This window comes from Solea senegalensis, linkage group LG9, assembly GCF_019176455.1.
Source record: "Solea senegalensis isolate Sse05_10M linkage group LG9, IFAPA_SoseM_1, whole genome shotgun sequence".
Lineage (NCBI taxonomy): Eukaryota > Metazoa > Chordata > Actinopteri > Pleuronectiformes > Soleidae > Solea > Solea senegalensis.
Genome location: NC_058029.1, coordinates 2,603,778 through 2,625,136, shown reverse-complemented (window position 1 = coordinate 2,625,136; position 21,359 = coordinate 2,603,778). Strand labels below are relative to the sequence as shown.

The 21,359-nt window shown below is 42.4% G+C and overlaps 1 protein-coding gene across 3 annotated transcripts in view; it reads left to right on the top strand.

The window, feature by feature from the left end:
- Nucleotides 1-21,359, top strand: part of LOC122774331 (ubiquitin-conjugating enzyme E2 E2) — a 55,040-nt gene that overhangs the window by 14,140 nt on the left and 19,541 nt on the right. For all 3 annotated transcript variants that reach the window (XM_044033480.1, XM_044033479.1, XM_044033481.1), the window contains exon 4: nucleotides 15,974-16,106. In XM_044033480.1, coding sequence (XP_043889415.1) covers nucleotides 15,974-16,106 — 133 coding nt within the window. The remainder of the gene's footprint in view (nucleotides 1-15,973; nucleotides 16,107-21,359) is intronic.

The following is a 21,359-nucleotide window of genomic DNA, read 5'->3' as shown; positions in this document are numbered from 1 at the left end:
CAGTGGATTTCTAACGTAACTGCTACCTTTGATAAATATGGACGGAATGGTTTGTGTCTGTGTCAGACGCTGACATCAGCCCGACCTCTCCAGAGAGGGTGGTCCTCTTCATGACGACACAGGCTTCACAGTGCTGACGCGAGGCTCAGGGCCGGGTCAGAGACGAGTGAGGCGCTTTATCGGGCAATGTTGACCTTTGACCTTTAGCAAAGTTAATCCAATGGTTAGAAGATGAAGAACGGGGAAGCAGAGACGTTTCATTGTTAATATCTGACACTTCTTTTCTGCTGAAAACAGAAATGTCAATAACAGGCGCGATGATGCTTTTCACCACATGCAGTCTGTCTTCAAATCATTGTTTTCCCGTAAAAATATCAAGTTGATGCCACTTGACAACATTAAAAGACTCCAAAAATAGCAAAATAAACAACTTAAACGGCCTTGGATTCGCTTAAACCTCAAAATCTCTATTTAACTTAGTGTCTAACAGACAGTCATTTCCCTCTTATGAAGCCTTATGATGTCTTCTCACTGTTGTCCTCTCACACTTTTCTGTTTATTAACCAGACGAAATGTGACGGGGGGAGGGTCTGTTCAAAGGCTGAAGTCGCTGTAAATTCAGACTCAACATTTCAGTTTCACACTGAGCATTGAGGTGACGTCATGGTTTGAACTCTTGAGTCTGGATTGACCTCAGTGACCCAGTGACCTGTGTCCCCCGACAGCTCTGTGGAGTGTACAGACCTCAGTTTAGGCTCAGAAAAACCTGCGTGAACCACAATGTAAACATCATTTTAATACATATTAAACTCAAGTGGGTGTAGATTTGCCCCAGACCGTGTCAGTTGTTTATATTCGCCAACATGACCTGTAAACGTACAATAGCAGGTGAGTGAAAGTGCGCGAGCCGTCTTCCCTGAAGATAAATAAAGATGTCTGGGTCTGGCGGCGGAGCAGATGGATGGTGCCAGACTGTTATGGCCACCGTTCTCCTATAGTGCACCTATGAAACATCTGCTGAGAATCATTTTCTCTGCTGAAGCAGACCAGTCTGCCCTCATTATTTTTCCTCCACTCACAAAGTTTGGAGTGGAAAGGGGGAATAAAGTTACTCCCGAAGAACCGGAGCAGCATATGCTCGGCCTGAGTTTAATTTATCCTTAATGTTTTCCGCTGCGCCGCGTGTTTGACAGCGAACACAGCGCGCCCTTGATTCATGTGTGCCGCGGAATTCTCGGCGTCCTCGTTCGGGAGCGGCAGACATTCGTCCACGGCCGTTATTAACGGCTCCGCGAGGGAAGCGGAGCGCGGCGCGTGCCGACATTTTGTCGCCGCACCTGCTTTCACAGAGCGAGTGAGCGATAATGTCGCGAGGCCACGAGAATCTTTTGTTTGGCAAGCGAACAAATAACACTAACTCAGAGGTAAACAATCGCTCTGAGATCCCATTACCCTTGTGACTGGGATCTTAAAGCCTTCATGGATTTCCCTCGCGGAGCCACAAATCACTCCTGTTGCTCCTGCCAAGAAGATTTAAAGTGCCTTAATAACATATTTGCGGTCAGGACGACGGAATGAAATGTTAACACTCCGGTTCTTCTGTTAAGTGTTGAGATGAATTGTAACTCACCCCCCTTTTTTTCTCTCTCTGGAAACCTGGTGTTACATCTCTGTACCTGCAAACCACAGGGCTAATGCGGCGTCGTGGGAATACAGCGCGCGGCTTCACGGCAGAGCTGGCAGCGCAGCTCGTCCTCATCGCTGACCTTTCGGTAATAAGACCAATCCCTCGGCCAAATGGCTGCTCGGTGTGGAAGGAGCAGCGAGAGGCTGCAGGCATTTGTTGCAGAGCTGTGAAATTAAAAATTTGAACGTCGTGCTCTGGACTCATTTAGTTCATAAAGTGCAGCAGGCTGCAGTTTTGTCTGGGAGGCAGATCTGCTGGTGTTCCTCTGTCTCTCCAGTTTCCTCTCCTGACGCGATTTTCCTCGGGAGTCCCGAGCCAGAGGAGCTGATTTACATGTCAGCACAAATTCAAACTTGTTTCTATTCAAGCAAAGCAAATGTTTATAATTACTCCTCCACACACACACACACACACACACACTCCTGGATTTCTCCTCAATACGTGTTAATGAAATAACAACTTCATTAATTTAACACTTAATCCTTTATTATCATTTTACAACTGATTGCCCGGTGAATGGAAGAACGATTCTTTTGATTCTCTTACTGAAATACATGAGTACAAATAAACCAAAAACTTCTCAAAGCATTTTATTGTATCATCGGAGACACCGCTATTCCATATTTGAAAATCTTATATCGTGACATACTCACACAAAAAAAAAAATCAATACAAAGTGGTTAACATAGTGGTAAATCACAGACTCAGACTAGCTTCACCAGGAGCTAGTCCGCACCACAGTTAATTACTTACGACAATAATGCTAAAGTAATGTTCACGAGACACTTTCAGTGACGACAACAACGCTATCTTTAGCCGGGAGCCTTCAGAGTTGAATGTTTGTTTGTCACAAAGCCAGATTGTGTGCGTTCGTTTCCCTCCAGGCTCTTGTAAACATTCAGTGACTCTCTGTAGTGACATGAAGTTGAAGATCAGTGGAATCAGGATCCTGCAAATCTGTTTCCGAACTCGTAACGAAGCCCGCCGCGGGGCATTATAACGATCAGATGTAGTCGCTCTTGTCAAGTTTTGCGACTTAAATGTTTGTCCGTCGCTGTCAGGGAAACAACGAGGAGGAGCGGGAAATGTTGAAAATGCGGCTCGTCATCGAGCTCCATCCTCTGCAACACCAGTGAGTAATTATTCCCCGTTAATGGGAAGACTTGCATTCAGCGGAACAGAAACCAGTATTTCATTTTTGTGCTGAAATGAAGTTTTAGCACCGGGATCTTTACATATTCTTTCATTTCGTGGTGACTATCGGTTGTTGTGTCATCCGTGGCTACACAACAGCAAGCGCTTTTGTCGGCTAAGTGATATTTTTATGACTCGTGATATTTTGCCGTTTCCCTTTATGTGGCGCCCGTGTTATTATGGTAATGATATATGCTCTGCATTATTCATTTCTAGCCACGGGCCCACATTTGCACTGCATCACACTCTCTGCTGCTGCTGCTGCTGCTGCTGCTGCTGCTGCTGCGGCGGAGGAGAAAGCAGAATGCTTACTGCAGCACAAAAAAACATCTGACAAAAGAGAAGAATCGGACAAAAAGGAAAGGATGATAAAAAAGGACCCGCTGCTTTATTTACAGCTCTGTTAACGTTGAACTTTAAACCTCCTGTGAGGACAGACTTGAAACCTTTCTTTTCCTAGAATTCTTCCTCACTTCTTCTTCTTCTTCACTGATTGAGCTCGGCGCACGCGAGGGTCGCCTTCCTCCGAGAATAGAATGACATTATTCCCTCCGAATTGGAAAGCGTGCAAACCACCTACTCAACCGTTTCCCCCCCTCGTCGCCGCGTAAAACCGTCCGGTCAGTAATCGCAGTATTCATTGTGCGCGCGAACAATAAAAGGCTTGATTAAAAAAAAACAAACCGTGTCATTTGAGACAATAGAGACGCGAGGAACAGAGGAAGGAGGTGTCGCCCTCGCCTGTTGAGCTGCACAGTAATTGGCGCCGGAGCTCTTTCACGGTCGGGGGAAAAGAAGATTGCTTCATTAAAGTTCCTCTTCTGATAACCGCAGAAGCCACGCTGGTAGAAAAGAGGATCCTAACTGACTGAAGGGAAGACGGGGGGGGGAGCACCTGTGGGGAATGAAGTGGAATAATGCAGATAATGGCTCTGTTTGTGTTCTGTGGTTTTTTACACCATCCAAAACATAACCTCGTTTATTGCTCTGCGTTCCTGTTTTAGTTATCATAGTGCCGACCTTTTTCAAATGAAGGGCTGCGACGGTTCAGTTCAGCTCATTCATGAATCACACGAATCTGTTTGGCTTGTTTTTATCCATATAACAAGATAAATCATTAAAATATGACTAATTATGGTTTGATTCAACCTTTTCTGATATGTTATGGACCCAAATGAGTGGGGAGAAGAGTCAATAAAAGCTCATTTCACAAGTGATTTATCAGTTTGAACGACTGAAACAAGTTTTCAGATTTGTTTAGCTTCTTAAATGTGAATATCACATCACCACTGTGGCCAAGTGGAAAGGGAACTTGGCTTGTAACCCAGAAGGTCGCCGGTTCCAGTCCCCACCAGGTTGAAAGGGCTGGGGTACCCCTGAGCAAGGTACCCAACCCCCATTGCTCCCCGGGCGCTACTGAGTGTGGCAGCCCACTGCTCCTAACTCTAGGATGGGTCAAAATGCAGAGAATAATTTCCCTAAGGGGATTAATAAAGTATCTAAAATTTAAAAAAAAATTATAATGGAATAACTTTGGTTTGTGGACAAAACAACTCGTCCTCATTTAATATTTAAGGAAATGCCAATCAAAATTTTTTCATTGGGATTATTAATTCCTTCCTAAATGAATCGGACTCTTTTTATAATTGATTGGTTGGTTTTTACACTACTTAAAACAAAATTTTGATTTTGGTTTGTGGATTTCGGGAAACACCAGTCAGCATTTCATGGACCAAACAACCAGGACTGCAACAATGAATCGCTTGTTGATCTATCACTAAATTTATCTCATTTTAACTCATTTTTACTCGGTTACTCAGTTTGTCACTAAATCAAGTTCTCAGGGTTTTCAGCTGCTTAAATGTGAATATTTCCCAGTCTCTTCGCTCCATATAACAAAAGAAATCATTAAACCGGAATAATTTTGGTTTGTGGACAAAACAAAAGATCACATGTCTTGACATAATCGACAGAATAACTGTGGCCGATATTAATGTTTAACGGTTTCTGTTTAAGTTACCCTAACACTAACCCTTGGAAATTCCGAGTTCCGACTACAAATGGAACACAGCGTAGGTGCGGAAGTCCAGTTCTCTCTCCGATCACCTGACTCACATTATGCTGAAAGGTTCTAATGGAATCACTGATCAATGGCACTGAAAACATGTTGCCTACCTCAGCTTTAAAGTGATCGTCGACTGACTTTGAACGTAACCTAATCCTCAGAGCACGAAACAAAACAAGTGTGTAGTTTCTTCTCTAATGGAGCACAGCAGCTGCGGTCGGCTTGGATTCATGCTGACTACAATGTAACCCCGCCCCCCCCAGCCATGTTTTATGGTGATTATATCAAAACAAAGGAACTCTCCACATCACCATCGAGCCATTGTGCTTTTTAATCCAAAAACAACTCGATTTACTGTTCACAACTTGCGTAAAATCCATTTCTTGGAAAAAGAGAAACTTTTCACTTTTATATCGTCTTCTACTTTGTGGTTTCCCTTTTATGAGCTCTGAGAATTTCACCAATTACTCAACACTCGTACAACTTCTGCCATGGCTGTGAGTAACTAACGTCTGTTAGGTTTACATCATACCTGATTATTTAAAATGGACATAACAATAATAATAATAATACATTTTATTTATGTAATGCTTATGTAAAGGGCGCTCAAAGATGTGTTGAAGTCATAGATGAAGATGTCCTGAATATTTACGAGTTAAAGACGGTTCTAAAGACGTGGCTCTTGATGTGAGACTAGAATGAGGCGAGGTCAGTGCAGTCGTGGATTTGTTTGGGGAGAGAGTTCCAGGGATCGGTTGCTCCAGATCTAGTGCTTGGTCCTTTTGGAGCGACAGCTCAACGGACCGGAAGTCGTCTGGAACTCGTCCCCGTCGACATCCGACAAAAGAATTCTAAGTATCTAACGCTTATAATCTGACAAACGTTAGATATTGAGCTGTTGCTCCAAAACTCAGTAGCCAACCGTCCGGCAGCTTCCAGAAGCCTGCCCCCAAACATAAAACCACGGCGCAATGAACAAGTGAGGGAGCGCAAAGAAGTGTATTTTCAAACATTGAAATAGAATATTTTTGAATGATTAAATCGAAATTTTATTTGTTTCTTAAAAAGACAAATGGAATTCCATAATCGCGCAGCTGTTTCACACTGTGCATCTGAACAACATCGTTTTTGACACAGAGTGAGACATCTCGCTTTCTGCTGATCGAACAGCCCGTCTCGCCCGAAACGATCAAAGAGACGGAGGATTTTCACTCGAGGGGAAAAGAAATTTCACGGAGCACGTCGGTACAGATTTATTACTCCATTAGTTGATTAACCGCTTCAGTAATCGATGATTAGTCGACTGTCGCCCAGCACTAATAAAGAGCGGCGCATCGTCAGCGTAGCGGTGAAAACCATGGCGACGTGTGATGTGAGGACGTAAGTGAGGGAGGGAGAATCCTTTTTTATCTCAGGCTATGAAAACCTGCTCTGTTGCCGCTCTGCTTTTATTACTCAAGACAACCTGGCACAAACAAAGCATGTAAGCGGGGGTTGTCTTTGAAGCCTCAGTGAAATGACCACAGACAGACAGACAGACAGACGGTCCTCTGAAGCACCAACTGCGCGGCAAACCGTTTGAGCCTCACATTCTTTATTTGCGGTTGCTTGCCGTGTTTTCCCTAATGAAGGAATGTAAATTTTTACCAGTTGTTCGTGATCTAGAACACGTTTTTTTTTTTTTTTTATGGAAAAAAATATTTTCATCCAGGATACTTTGTTTTCCTAACACATGTCTCAAGAATATAATCTGCCTCTTTATCTGGCTGTTAAAGAACCAAAGTTTGTCAACCCCTCACTCGACTCCACCAAAGTCCATAGAGAAAAGTAGTGATTTTACGTCACTGCACACATGTTGATCCACTTCTCCCTCCATCACTTAGTTCAAATGTATTATTTAGTGACGTTTGTTTGTTTGTTAAACTTCTTACTTCATGTTTAACTCAGGGACACAAACTGATTTTCTCTCTGGACTTTGGTGCAGGTGAAGGAACAGTTTACAAACTAAAGCTCGCAGTCAAAGAAAAGCTGTTTAATGGTGAAGAAAAGTAGTAATCTTATTCCAAAGATATTGCAGAGGCACGGGTTTATCTCGCGACTACATCTCTTTCATCAACTTAACCCGAGGCCTGATGTCTGTGGGAATTGGCTCGCGGCGACAGTAACCACGAGATAGATTAGAGATTTGGTGGAGATTAGCTCAGCTGTCACGCCGCAAGATAAAGGTTATCTTTTGGCATTGGCACCAATCTGCAGATTGCCTCGTCTAAGAATTGGGAGATTAAATGGGCAGAGGATGCCCCCGGTCTCTGCTACTGCACTGTATCATGGGAAGAAAAGGTCATTCAATATATATGGAAATCATTACTGCTGTCTGTGATTATGAGGCACAGCTTGGATAGTTTTCAGGGACATGAGAATGAAAGGTAAAAAAAAAATGATGGAAAAGGTCTGTGGTACAAGTGTTTCCTTAATCCTCCGCCTCTGAAAAGTGTCTCAGTGGAGTCTCTGGGTGTCAGAGTCTTTCTCAGCCTCGTGTGCAGTGATGAGGGTGTTTCTGAAACAAGGTCAGTGTGAGATGCAATTACCGCGCTCCCTCACAGGTACCGGAAACATGACTTTATGACCGAATCATGCTGACGTTACAAGCTGTCGGACAGCTGTTATTGCAATGAAGGAAAAACGAACTCCAGAAAGAGAGCAGAGCAGCTCGGATACCTCCCGACGGGCTCGGCTTGCATTCAGACATGAAATCCAGAACTGATTGTCAGGCTTGGGTCAGATTTTGGTCACGTCAGTTGATGTTGTAATTTCACGATCTTTGAGTGAAACATAGACTAAAGTAGGATGAATTTAAATCCTGTTTTAATTGCCTTATATGAAAATGGGGTGCATGCAGTGATTAATGCAACAATTTGTTAATCACATTCATGTCCCAACGGTTCGCTTGACGGGCTTTAAACTTGGCAGGTGACTTACTCGGGGCACCAGTGGGTGCCATGCAGATTCCGTCATTGTTTGGATAAGATGTGCATGATATATAAAGGTGGAAAGTGAAAGGCTTCTGCCCGCTCTGCTGTGTCATAGTAACAGTGATCGTTCAAACACCAAGTGAGCACAAAAGTGGTCGAGGGAGGTTGTGGCACTAGCCCGTGAACGGGTATCAAAGAGTGAGTGTGATTCACTGTATGAATGTGTGCGTGATGAGGTGTGAATGGGTGAATGGCAATAGAAAAGCTGTGTTTGGATAAGAAATGCAGGAGCTATCGCTAAATCTGCTGCTACTGCCCCCTTAAAAAACACTTGTAACGTGAGAAAATACGGTTGATAGTGAGAAGACACTGAAAACAACAACTCGGAATAAAGAGTTTTCAGCGATTACAACTCAACAGAAGCTAATAAAGAAGAACGTGAGTGAATCCGACATTTTAGTGCTGGTGAAAACTCATATTGTAGTTGCTTCTTCCTGGATGTGACGATAAACTTTGATAGTGAAAATACACTTATCTTATTCTGACTGTGTTGGTCAATAACCTCTCTGACTCCGTCGGGTTTGGACTTTATTGTGAAAGAAGAAGAAGGTCCTGGCTGTCAAAGTGGACTCGTATGTGAGCGTAATGTCGGCAGACAGGTCAGTAAAGTGACCAAGACTCCGCAAAGAAATGACACACAGGTTATCATTATTGTCGCTTACAATAAAGCCCATAATAAGCACTGTAACACCAGCTAATGTCATGTGTTTGTGCAGAGAACTGTCTCTAAACACACGGTGACGTGTCATATTTACCGACCTCTCAGTAGGGTTGTGTCTGTGTCTTGGATTCAGACACATTTTGTTGATGTTAAATCAAAAAATTCAACTTCTTTTCGTCTAAATATATCAGTCGGGATGATTTATTATTTAAGAGCGACAGGTTTATTTTGGGCTGTCAACTCATGGCTTTCTTTCCACTTGTGGTAAAAACAACAATAAAGTGAAACGAGGGGTTAAAGGGAAAATCCCAATTTTAGTTTTGCCAGAACCAGAATAACCACAACTGGGTCACTTACTCTCGTCCTTTTCAAAGAGTAAAGTTTTGGTCGATGGAGACAATACGACAGAGCAGAAGCTGTGTATTTTGTGTGGGAGCAAAGACAAAAAGTTTGTTTTATTTTCTTACCAAGACCAGATCACACAGAGCCCAAGACAAGACTTTTACAGACAGAACTAAACAGTGAAGTGTTGTATTTAGAGTTACAGTAGTGTTGTACTCTTGAGACCACTTCTTGAAAGTCTCAGTCTTGTCCAGAACCAAGACCTGTCAAAACCACAACTGATCTATTTGTACAAATCACTAGCTATGTTGACATGGATATAAGGAATCGGAGCCTGATGGGAATAAAAGTAATGTAAACGTGCCAATCGGAAAACTCTGATCCAATACATGTCATTCTTAACGAGAGGGCTGATTTGTGCTGATCGTGACTTCCTATTTTGGTGCCATCACGTGTCTGGTTAATGTATGTTATGATTTGGTGCTATTACAAATAAAATTGAATTAAATTGAATTGAATTGGTCCATGTAAACGTGGCATATTTCCATTTTTTGTTAGTGCTGTTTTTCCATTCTGAAAAAGACGAGCAGACACGTGTGCCGTTTGTTTACTGCGGAAGTGAAGCTTCTTCTTCTGCTTCTACTTCCACATAATGGAATATTCTGACGCACATGTACGCACAATACAGTCGGACCAAACACGGCTATTGTTGTGATGAAATCACTGGTTAATGGAGACGATATGACGAGTAGAAGCAGAAGAGTTTGTTTGAGAGCAGAGAGGTCTCTCTCTCTCTGTCTCAGTTTAAAGGCTACATGTTTGTCTTCTCTAATCATCTTCATTGACTTCACATTGATTCGAGCACAGAAGGCATTTAGAGAGTACAACTCATTTAACTCTCCAAGCCAATACACTGCTCTGTCTCGTAAGGTTAACAGATCACAGCCTAAATCCAATTACTACTTTCTTGGGCCATAACTTATGTGCGTCCCCAGAAAATGTCACCAGAATCCGTCCTTTACTCTTTCACTTTTGCTGCTCAAAGACAGAACAATAGACGTTTGTCTCACGATCACCTGGTTCTGATTCCTGGTTGTTAGTGCTCGTCTCTCACAGTTTCCTTTGTCAACTTAAGAAAGGAGAAAATATCCATTAGGAAGTTGCAATTGTGCGTGAAAAGACTGAACCTGTGGAATTAGATTTGTGTCAATTTGCAGCAACTCTTTTGCATTTGCGCTCCCTCACTCGCTGTGCCGCGATTGGCTACTGAGTTTTGGAGTGACAGCTCCAGTGACAGTGTCCTAAGGCCCCGCCCACGGTTAACATCGCAAACAACAAGAACAAGTATGCAACGCAAAAGAGTCTGAGCAAACAAAATTCTGATCCTTGCAAAACAAAGTGTATTTTCAAGCCAATAAAAACCAATATTTTTGGAATTATTAAATCCATATTTTATTTGCAATTTGTGCTTCATTTTTCACTTGTTTGCTTCCTTAAAAGGTGTTAGCTTTTATTAGCTTTATTTTTCCTCCATGAATTCAACTCAAAGTTATTAACCATGGTTGAGGAGCCGTGAGCCGTGACCTGCTGACATTAATTAAAGCCCGGTGCAAACTTTCACTGGTGGTGCGGATCCAAAGACGCGACGAAGGAGCTCGAGCTCCTTCGCCGCGTCTTTGGATCCGCACCACCGGTCACACGGCTCAACCTCGCTGAAAAAGGAATGGCAGAGTGAGAGACTGTGGGCTCCTGAATGAGGCTGGCCCTCAACCAGCTGCAACAAAGCACCGCAGGAACGCCCAAGCCAGTGGGGGAGGAGGAGGAGGTCTCCAGGCAACAGCCAGTGGTGGCATGCACATTCAGCTATTGACTTAGCCTTCAATCAGAAGCCCTTGTGCAGGTTGTCAGATCCCCTACAGCAGTGTGGCTGCTGAGCGAGGACCTCTGCCATGCCTGCTCACCTCTGTCGCTCCCTCACGTCTCGAGCTTTTATCGCCGCTACAAACTCATCAGCTTCAAAGGAAGCAGACATCTGCTTCCGTTGGAGATGTTGTGGGTAAAATGGAAACGCCGTCTCCCTCCTTCTGCCCGGTGTCAGGGAAGCTTTGTGAATCATCCCAGTGATAACGGAGGTGTTTCTTTGAGGTGTGTGTAGCACGAGGAAACGGGAAGATTGCCTTTAGCGAGGGAAATGAGCTGTCGACAGGAGAGGTAGACCAATATCAGTTGGGATGATTTATTAGGGTTGGTAATTGCTAATTACTAGCCTGGCGTTGAGTACGACCAGTCTGGAAATGGTTGTAGTCACCTTCCACTTCCAGGTGACCAATAGACGTAGATGAAAATGCTTCTGTAGGCAATTGGATGGACGGAGAACCAGTCAGACCAATGATGAGGATGACGTACGCAGAGTGACGGGAAATGTTCCGACAAATGTGTTTGTTTGGCAAGTGGCAAGTCGCTTAAAATGGAAGCTACTGTCAAATCCAAAGGCAACTGCATCGTCTTGGATGTTTACAAAAGCAGCTAAGATGTACAGTGTAGCTTTTCTGTCAGAAAAACAAATACCCCGTCTGAGATTGTTTCCCTTTTTTGGAAATTCTGTGCCCAATACGATCAGCAGTGCGGTCGCTAAACACACCAGACTCCTCTGTTAAATATTGAGATTTTATACGTTGTAATTGTTGGAGATTAACCCACGTTTTTAGGATTGTTAAGTCTTCTTAACTGATTTACAGTTCTGGTTTGTTCGGCTCTGATTCTTGTGTCAGACGTCTCTTCCTGTGAGCTGCAGTCTGGTGACGTCACGCATAGCATCGCCTCAGCTCGCTTAGAACCTCGCCAAAAAAAGTCCCAGGTACCAGGGACGCAAAATAACTGCGCTGTGTCGTGCCGAGGCAATAATTTAGTGCAGACTTGAAATGTTGATTGGACAGACAGAACATTAGTGTTTGTATTATTTGTTATTTCATGAAACGGTTCTATTTAATCAGATGGAGAAAGAAAAGAAAAGACACAAAATCTGCATCAATTGACGATATCAACGATCCCTTCCTGGTTTTTTAATAAGCCAGACTGTTTTCATGAAACTGACACAGGCAACGATGCAGAGACGTTCTACAGTGTGTTTCGTGACAAATTAGAGAATTTAGCGGAGGCTGAGGACAGAGGGATGCAGTGGCTACTAAAACCACCAAATGTTTCGTTAAAAAGTCAAGGTGTCATCTTCAGGAGCACCATACAGGAGTGAACGAGCTTGGTAGTTATAGTTACCACACTGGTCAACCTCTGCTCTACAGGAATAACAACAGAGAGTTAAGAGAGCGGTCAGGTCCCATCATCAGCCACATCTGTCAATATAACAATCAATCAGTCATTGTCACGCCGTCTAATTACAAGCTAGGATGGAGCGAGCCTCGTGGCGTCGTGACTGAAGTCGAGCGTTTACGGCTCGTTCAAAGACTGAGGGGAAAAGCCTGCTGTCAAAGAGAGGGATGGTTATGTAAATACACGGAGAGCAGTGTTCACTTCAACACTGTTGTTCCCCGGAGACACATTTCACTCATTCATAGGTTTCACTGCTGCTTTTCTTCTCCCTCTCTCTGCACACTTCATGTCTGACAGTACGACTGACTCATACCGGAGCTGTGATGATGAGGATTGAACTGTCGCACGGCATCTAACCGTCACTTTCATGCTTGATTCAGCCGAGGACACACGGTGCTGCAGTGGCTAGCATTGTTGCCTCACAGCAAGAAGGTCCAGATCCCGGTTTGACTGGGGGTCTTTTTATGGGTAGTTTGTGTGATCTCCCCGTGTGAGTACATGGATTATTAAAAATAGGTATTAGGTTAGTTGGACACTCTACATGTGAGTGTGAATGGTTGTATGTCCTGTGAGGGACGGGTGACCTTTCCAGGGTGTCCCCCGCTTTTCACCCTATGTCAGCTGGGATTGGCACCAAAAAATGTCCGAAAATGTTGAAAAATGTTCATTGGAATTGCATTCAGTTCACGTTGCAATGCAAGTGGATTGCGATTAAAGTTTAAAGTTAGCAGAATCTCTTGAACAATAGTCATTAAATATTTCATTTTTGGGACTTCCTCATTTGTGACACATGCCCCAAAAACCACTCCATCATCCATTTCATCATCAACTATTTTGATAATTGAGTGGGTTTTTTTGAAGTTCTCTGATTTTCCAGCTTCTTAAATGTGAATATTTTCCGGTTTCTTTGATCCATACAATATAACAAAGAAATCATCACTTATATATCATTTTGGAAACACGGACACAACATTTTCTTGCCCTGAATATATTTGTTAGTTGCAGTCCTACATCTACGTCCTTTTTGACTCATTTCTCTACATTTACAGCACAATTTTGGATAATTTTTTCTCAGCAAAAACAGCCAATAAGAACAAACCTCTCCCTCTGAACTGCCTTGTTATTATGTCATAGTCTCGTGGCACAGACGTAACATAACATAACCAACCAGGAAAGGTTTGTCTTACCTTAACAGAGTTGTAATAATGACAATAATAACTGATGTGCCTGCGGGCGCGTCTCTTTCAGCCAGTGACAGCCGTTCAAGTTCAGGTCATTCCGCGGGCAGAGCTTTGACATTCTGTGCCACAAACACGACACTGGTGCCGCGTGTCTCTCATTTAACTCGTGTTTAATAACACGACGGGCGGATGTGGGAACAGCTGGACGTGAGCTGCGGTCCATAAAAGCGCCGCGGCTTGTCCCGACTTTATTTTGTTTTGACAGGCGTTTGGTGCACAAGCTGCCGACGATCACATGTCAACATCTGTCCCCGCGCTCGTGACCTCCTGTCTGCCAAAACAAACGAAACCGAAAAAATAAAATAAAAACTCATAAAATATGTGAATATGTTTAATTTAAAAGGATTAAAACAAGTTTTTATTATTTTATGAGGAAAACGTAACTCAAGGCTCATCAAATACAACCTTTACCTGCTCATGGTTCTTAGCTGCTGGGAGACACAGGCGCCGCTCGTCAGCTGCTGCCTCGTTTCTTAAAGTTTTGTCACGTAAGTAAATCAGAATGAAGGATTTTAAACAGAAAAGTCCCAAAATAACACATTTAAACGTATTACGGAGGCAGCAGTGGATCAACAACTCCACTCTGCTGTGATGTAAAATTGATTATTTACTCTATGGACTTAGGTTTTCTGTCTCACGCCAAGACAAAGTCGACGTAAACAAGCGTTGCATTTATAAAATGAGGCATTTTTTCTTCAGTGGCTAAACTGTGTAATTCTCCCATGTCCTCATGTTCTCATTAACAGCGAGTGTCTATGTTCCTGGCTGCTTCCCAGCACCACAGGGTCACTGAGTGTGTGTCAGTGCCTCGTACAGACACACACACACACACACACTGAACTCTGCTTTTTAAATATCCACAATAATATAAGACAACACTATCTATTATCTAATCCAGCTTTGCAGTTATTCTGAAGTTATTCCCCAGAGATGAAGTGATCATAATGAGCTAATTAAAAGAGACCTTAGTGAGAGACAGTCTAGAAATGAGTGGAAATTTGTTGTGTTGACACCAGAGCAGGATTATTAATCCATGACTAAATATATCGTTTTTCAGCTTCTTAAATCTGTGGTTACTTTGCTCCATGTAACAAAGAAATCATTATAGTGGTTTCTGGACAAAACCTTTCAAAACCTTCAAGTTTTAGAAACACTGATCGACATTTCTGACAATTTATAATAGATGGATTAATCGGTGAGGGAAATAATCGATAGTTGACACTAAGAATGGAAGAAGGTGGTCGATATATGTTCATCACACAAATGTGTGCACTGTTTTGGTATAAATGTGGACAGAGGAAACAAATGAAAAACCATTGAATCAATGCTTTTCTCTTTGTACACACTTATATTTGGAATACGACCATGCTGTTTGTGCAGAGAAGTGAAAATGAGCCGTGATATCACGGCGCTGACTGAGAGAGAGAAGTCTGTGTGGCTGCGGTCCACATCTGCAGCAGCAGCAGTAGCAGCAGCAGCATCAGCAGCAGCAGCAGCAGCGGCAGCTCGGCGTCAGTGTTGGAACACAATACCCGGTATAATTACACCAAATCAGGGGGATTGTTCTTTGTCTCCGGCTTTGTGATCTGGACATTGTCCTCGTCTCTTCTTGGCTCCGGGCCAAATCGGGGGTCTTACAAACACAACAGTTGGACGGGGGGGATCGTTAATATGGAAATGGCATTAATTACTGGACCTAAACAGCAGCTGTGACCTTCAGACTCCGCTCGGCGTAAATACTCATCGCTCATGAAAAAAACACAACACTGACTCAAATATGAAGCCATTTTTTCCTAAATTGTTTCTCGTTAAGCTTCTGGTTTTTGTTTTTTGTTTTCTTTTTTCTCAAAGACTGGGTCGGGACCCACAGATGGGTCACAGGAGAGTTTTTTGGGTCCAGATTTATGTTTCAACTAACACGCTTAACCAGGTGCACCAACTCCTTACACCAGGGATGTCAAACGTACGGCCCGAGGGCCAGAAACAGCCCACCAGAGGGTCCAATAAGGCCCGCTTGATGCATTTGTCTGAAATACTGTATTTTTCAGGTTTTTTTTGTGAAGAAATATTTTTAGTTCTTGTTGTTTATAGGTTATTATGCTACGATTTTCCTGGTCCGGCCCACTTGATGTCAAATTACTAACTAAAATGTTTACTCCTGCCTCATACGGAAATCCTGGGGGCGTGTCTTCAGGTGTCAAAAAAAGTCACAATTATGATACATTTTATATCGCATATATACATATATATATATATTTAAACAGGAGTAGCGATAATTGTGAAAAAGTCACAAAATAGACTGTTTTTCTTTGATTTTTGATCGATTTCTTTTTATGCACGTTAACGCCCTCAAAAATGGCCGCAAAGCCATGGTTTACCAAACAGCATACAACATGCTAATGTTACTCTTGTCTGTTCTTTTAGTGCCGGCCCCAAAGGAGACAACATCTATGAGTGGAGGTCGACCATCCTGGGACCACCGGGCTCCGTGTACGAGGGAGGCGTCTTCTTCCTGGACATCGCCTTCACGCCAGATTACCCCTTCAAACCCCCCAAGGTCAGCAGCGATAAAATCTCACACCACTATTAGGTACAGGACACGTGTCGGCTGTGGCGTCACTGTGTGATATTTGTTCGGATCTGCGAGTCTGTGGAATAAGACGTGTATAGATCAAGACAATAATGACGTCTAACATGATATTTTGATGCACATTTTTGGCTTTTATGAATACTGTTCAGTGCTGGTGCAAATCTTCACAGTTTAGTGTAAAATATTGAAATTATTTTGTATTGGTCGTAATAATAATGGATGTGTCTACTGCCCCTCTGTGGCCAAAGACCAGCTACTGCCTTCAAATTCCACCATTGGTCACCCACTGTCCCAGACTCCTCCCCCCTTTTAAAAAACACCGGAGCTGAAGCTTCATCACCCGCTTACTTGGTATTTTTCCAAATTCAACATTGGGGGTTACAACACATCTGCACGTGTTGTATTCCGTGCAGCCGTGTGTGTCCTTGTGTTTTGTCTTTACCGGGAGCGACATTCATTCTGAGGTCACATTTCTCGTCACCCGATGAATTATGAGTCCAATATGTTTTTTTCCAGATAGAAATAAAATATGTGGCCCTTGGGCTTTTCTTTTTAACACTGAAAATAAACACCAGCTTCAGCCAAAAGCACGAGAGTGATGAGATGAAGCTGCAGGTCAGAGAATAACCAAAGATTTTTCTGTGAGGTTTGAGTTTATGACAGAAAGAATGAATCGAGCAGAAACTGATACATGTATCACAACCTTGAGTTCATTCAATGTGAGTCCAACACCGTCTTTTAAACCAGGGGTTCCTAAAGGCTGGGTCGGGGGCCCACATAGAGGTCACAGGAGATTGTTTTTGCACGAATTTGCTTTTGACAAACTAGTTATTCTACTACTTATTTTCACAATCGAATAACCTGTCGATCATTTTCCCGATAATAGAGTAATCATTTGGTCCAGAAAATGTTTAAAAATGTTGATAATTTTTTGTCAAACATGGAAATGATGATGTTTTCAAACGTTATCATAATAATTGGTAAAACTGATCATTTTTGTATCTTAACTAAAAGACTTGATATTTTTTGGTATCAACAAAAACATTTTTTCACACATTTAATCAACTTCAAATGATTCCTGTGTCTTTAGTTTTGGGTTTTGTTTCAATTTGGATCATTTTCTGATTAATTTACCTGTTTTGGATCGTATCAGATTACATTTTAATGATTAAGTGATTATTAGTTGTTTATTAATCATTTATTAGATCGATCGTAAATTACTTAGTATTTAAAAAAAATTTAGTTTGTATTTGTACACAGTTATTATGATAGAACTTTTTTGTTTTCTGACAAAGTTGGTTAAGGTTTAATCGATGAATAATAATAACTAAAACGAATTAATCGGTTTGACAGTGTTTGTTTTTTTCAAATATTAAAACCAGGTTTTTTAGCTTCCTAAATGTGAATATATTAGAGGGTTTTTTTATCCACATAACAAAGAAATCATTAAAATTGAATAATTTTGTTTTGTGGACAGGTTAACCCCCGAGAACAGAATGAACTGATGAATCGATGATGAAAATAACAGTTAGTTAATTAGTTAGTTAGTTAGTCTAGTGTGACAACTATTGGCTGGATACCAACACTAATTATTCTGCCTCATTGTGAATGTTACACGTGATGATGATGTAAAATGAGACTCTTTTAAAGAGGAACCGGTGACAGTCAGACAGGTGACAGGAACAGAAACGTCGCGGTCGCCGCCTCGGAGCCGCGTCGCTGTCGCCCTTTTTCCGCGCTGCGCGTCGTGAAGCGGGTCGAGCGGCGCCGCGACCTGTGTCGGTGCTCAGCTGGTGAAGGACTCCTCTTCTTGTTTTATGTGCCGTCTCGTCTGCAGACCCACTCCAGTCATGTTGAGAGGATGTCATTATTGAGCACACAAGCACGTCAGGGCCAATCTCCTTTTTTTAGTTTGCACTGCACCCAATTACCCTTTCACTTGGCCTTCATTTTCTCCCCCCCCCTCCCCCCCCATGTTATGCACACCCCTCCCAGCTCTCGATCGCCCCCCTCTCTCCCTCCTTCCCGCTCTTTGTGCTGTATAACCACCAGCTCTGTGTTTGACAGCAGACTCAAACAAACCCACAGGCCCTGGCCCGGCTCTCTGTAGCCAGAGGGCCTCGAGTGTTTCCGCCCTCTTCAATAGCTCCTGCCCCTCTGACACGCTGTGATCTGCAGCCAAACACACACACTCACACACACACACACCAGTCTCCTCAGAGAAGCTTGGTCGGTGAAAGCTCTTGGGAATTTCACCCAGAAACAAAAGCTGCCTCTCTTGGTTTGACACATTCACCAGGTGGATGTTTTTCTGAACCAGCAGCAGCAGAGAAGCTCTGCACCGCCTGGGTGAAGGAGCCCTAGTTATTTATAACTTCCTGCCCATTTTTGGGGTGGTGTTGTTGGTGGGGGGTGAGGGGGGCGGGGATAATGCTGAGGCTCATTAGAGATTTCCTCTGCAGGGTCAGGGTCAGCGGGGCCAGATGTGGATGATTGGAGCAGCAGGGCAAACACAGGGGGGTCAAGTGTCAGGACCAGACAGATGTCAAGCTCAAATCTTTATAAACTCCCCCAGTGTTCGCATGTTCATGACTTGTTTTACTCAGAGAGCACAAAGCACAGGTCGCCTTCTGACAAAAACTCTTCAAAGTTTGGAGCTTTATGTTTAAATCCTCGTCATTTCTAAACACCTAAACACGCTGATGCCCTCGTAATATTTCAGGGCCCGGCCTGCACACAGACTCAGAATATTTTATTAATCCCTGTGGTGGAAATTGGGTCGGAAAAATAAAAAAAAATTGCAGCGAAAGGAGGAAATACGAGTAATATGTTTCACCATCTGCGGGATAAGCACCAGAGTAAAGGTAAACGCGCAGTTACTGGATTAAATTACGCTAATGTTCAACCAACGTCACATTGAATTGGTAGGAAATGAAATGTCAGCGTGTCATTTGCAATTAATGATGTACGACACGTGTTCGGCTTTCAGTGTACATGATATATATATGTCATGTGATGTCCGTTTCATTTATTACACATTTATTTGTGTCATTGTAATTTAAACATGAAATAAACAAACCACAGTAATATGTATACGTTTTATGTCTGGCCACATACAAATAGATAAATTATTAAAACGATTAAAATAAACATCTGGTATAGATAGATATAGACAATTGATGGCTTAAATAATTTAAACATTTCCGCTGTGGGATTAATTGTTCATATACAATAGTTTAGTGTATTTGCTACATTATTTTGTTATGTTAGCATCAAAAGATATAAATACATTAAACTTTAAGACCTATAAGCAGCGTTCACACTGTAGTGAAATCAATTAACACATAATCATCGTGATAATCGTAATATCGTGATTAATTCTCTGACAATAATCATACCAAGAACATCTATAATCGTAACAGCCCTAGTTGCCAATCATTACTCACCTGTTTTTTTGGTTGACCATCTTGAGGAGAGATGGTCAACGTCCAGGAGCACAGGAGTCATAGGAGATGTCGGACGAGGCAGGAAAATAGAAGAAAATCTAACATGCTGGTCTTCTCGCCTGGGTTTCGTGGAATCTCTGTTCTTCAAATATGTGACACTACACGTCTGCTCCATGTTGTTCCCAACGTTTATAAGTCTACAATATCTTAAGAATTTGTCTCTCACTGTTTTACTGCAGTGTTTCAGACCAAGGACCACTGAACACTCACGGACCACCTCACTCCAAACCGGTTGCGGTCAGTGGCGTCGCAAACCGGTCCACTGCCCCTGGTCGTCAGACAAACTATTATCTTTTGATTTCACATTGCCTACTAGTTGATTTGATATTGAAAACAACACATATATGTCACAGGCAGTTTGAAATGAACACTGAAATTAAAACTCTTTACTTTAAAACATATGTCACTTTACTTGTCACCTTGCGGACCACTCGCGGTCGTTCACGGACCACCAGTGGTCCACAGACCACACTTTGAGAAGAAACTCTCCCACACCAAAGTCCATAGTTGCGTCCGCCTGTGCGTTCCAAACCTGTCATCACTCTGGATGACTGTCACTTTGTGTGGATTTACCTCAGCAACACAAACCACAAACAGAGCAGGAGCTGCTAAAAATGCTGATTGTCTTCATGGACTTCATAGACGCCTCATAACAACTGCTTTTGCACGTGTGTGAATGTCTGAATCGTATAAAAAAATAATTAAATGCTGTTTGAAATCCATCAAATAATAACATCCAGTAAAAACCCAGGTGGTGTAATTCACAGTCTAATAAAATACCCACCTTTTTAGAGGCATATTTGGGTCAAATGGTGTTAAACGTCCCTCAATGGAGCAATCAAGCGCCCCATTGTCCTCACAGTGACGCTGATACATCGGTGTTAATGTGGGGGGTTTACAGCTCATCGCCTCAACTCATCCCGAGACACACTTTATCCTGTCCATTGTCTTTTTTTTTAACCTCATCTATTGTTAACGTGCTCTTTCTTATCTGAGGGCTCGTTTATATCACCACTGTCTCCTTTGTCTCCTCCTTTTTCTGTGTTCGTACAAATGTAATTGACTCCCGTGCTGGTTCTGACCGTTAAACTCAGTCGTGTTAGAAATGTTGTCCGTTATTATGGGAGCTGTGCGGTGAATACTATGTTAATCTGGTCGTCAAATTACCAAACGAAGAGGAAGCCGCTGGGGTTGACGTGGCGATAGATGACCTGGAAATATGTTTAGTGAAGTCGACCTAATGAAACTGTCGTTAAACACCATGTAAAGAAAAACTCAAATGACCTCAGGGCCAATGAGTCTGGTTTGAGAGGAGGGCAGGTCCGGATTAGCAACTGTTAGTGAGTGGGTAATAAGATTTTAGAATTATATTCCAAAATGAACAAAGGCAAACTGTAGAGCAGTTAAAAATACTTAAAAATCCTATTTATAATCCCAAAATCTATTTATAATCCCAAAATCGATTTATAATCCCAACATCTATTTATAATCCCAAAATCGATTTATAATGCCAAAATCTACTTATAATTCTAAAATCTATTTATAATCCCAAAATCTACTTATAATTCCAAAATCTATTTATAATCCCAAAATCTATTTATAATCCCAAAATCTACTTTAAAATTTAAAAATCTAAAATGTATTTGTAGCGCATCTATTCCCACAAGGTGGCAAAAGCAGTGGTTCTCAAAGACTGGGTTGGGACCCACAGATG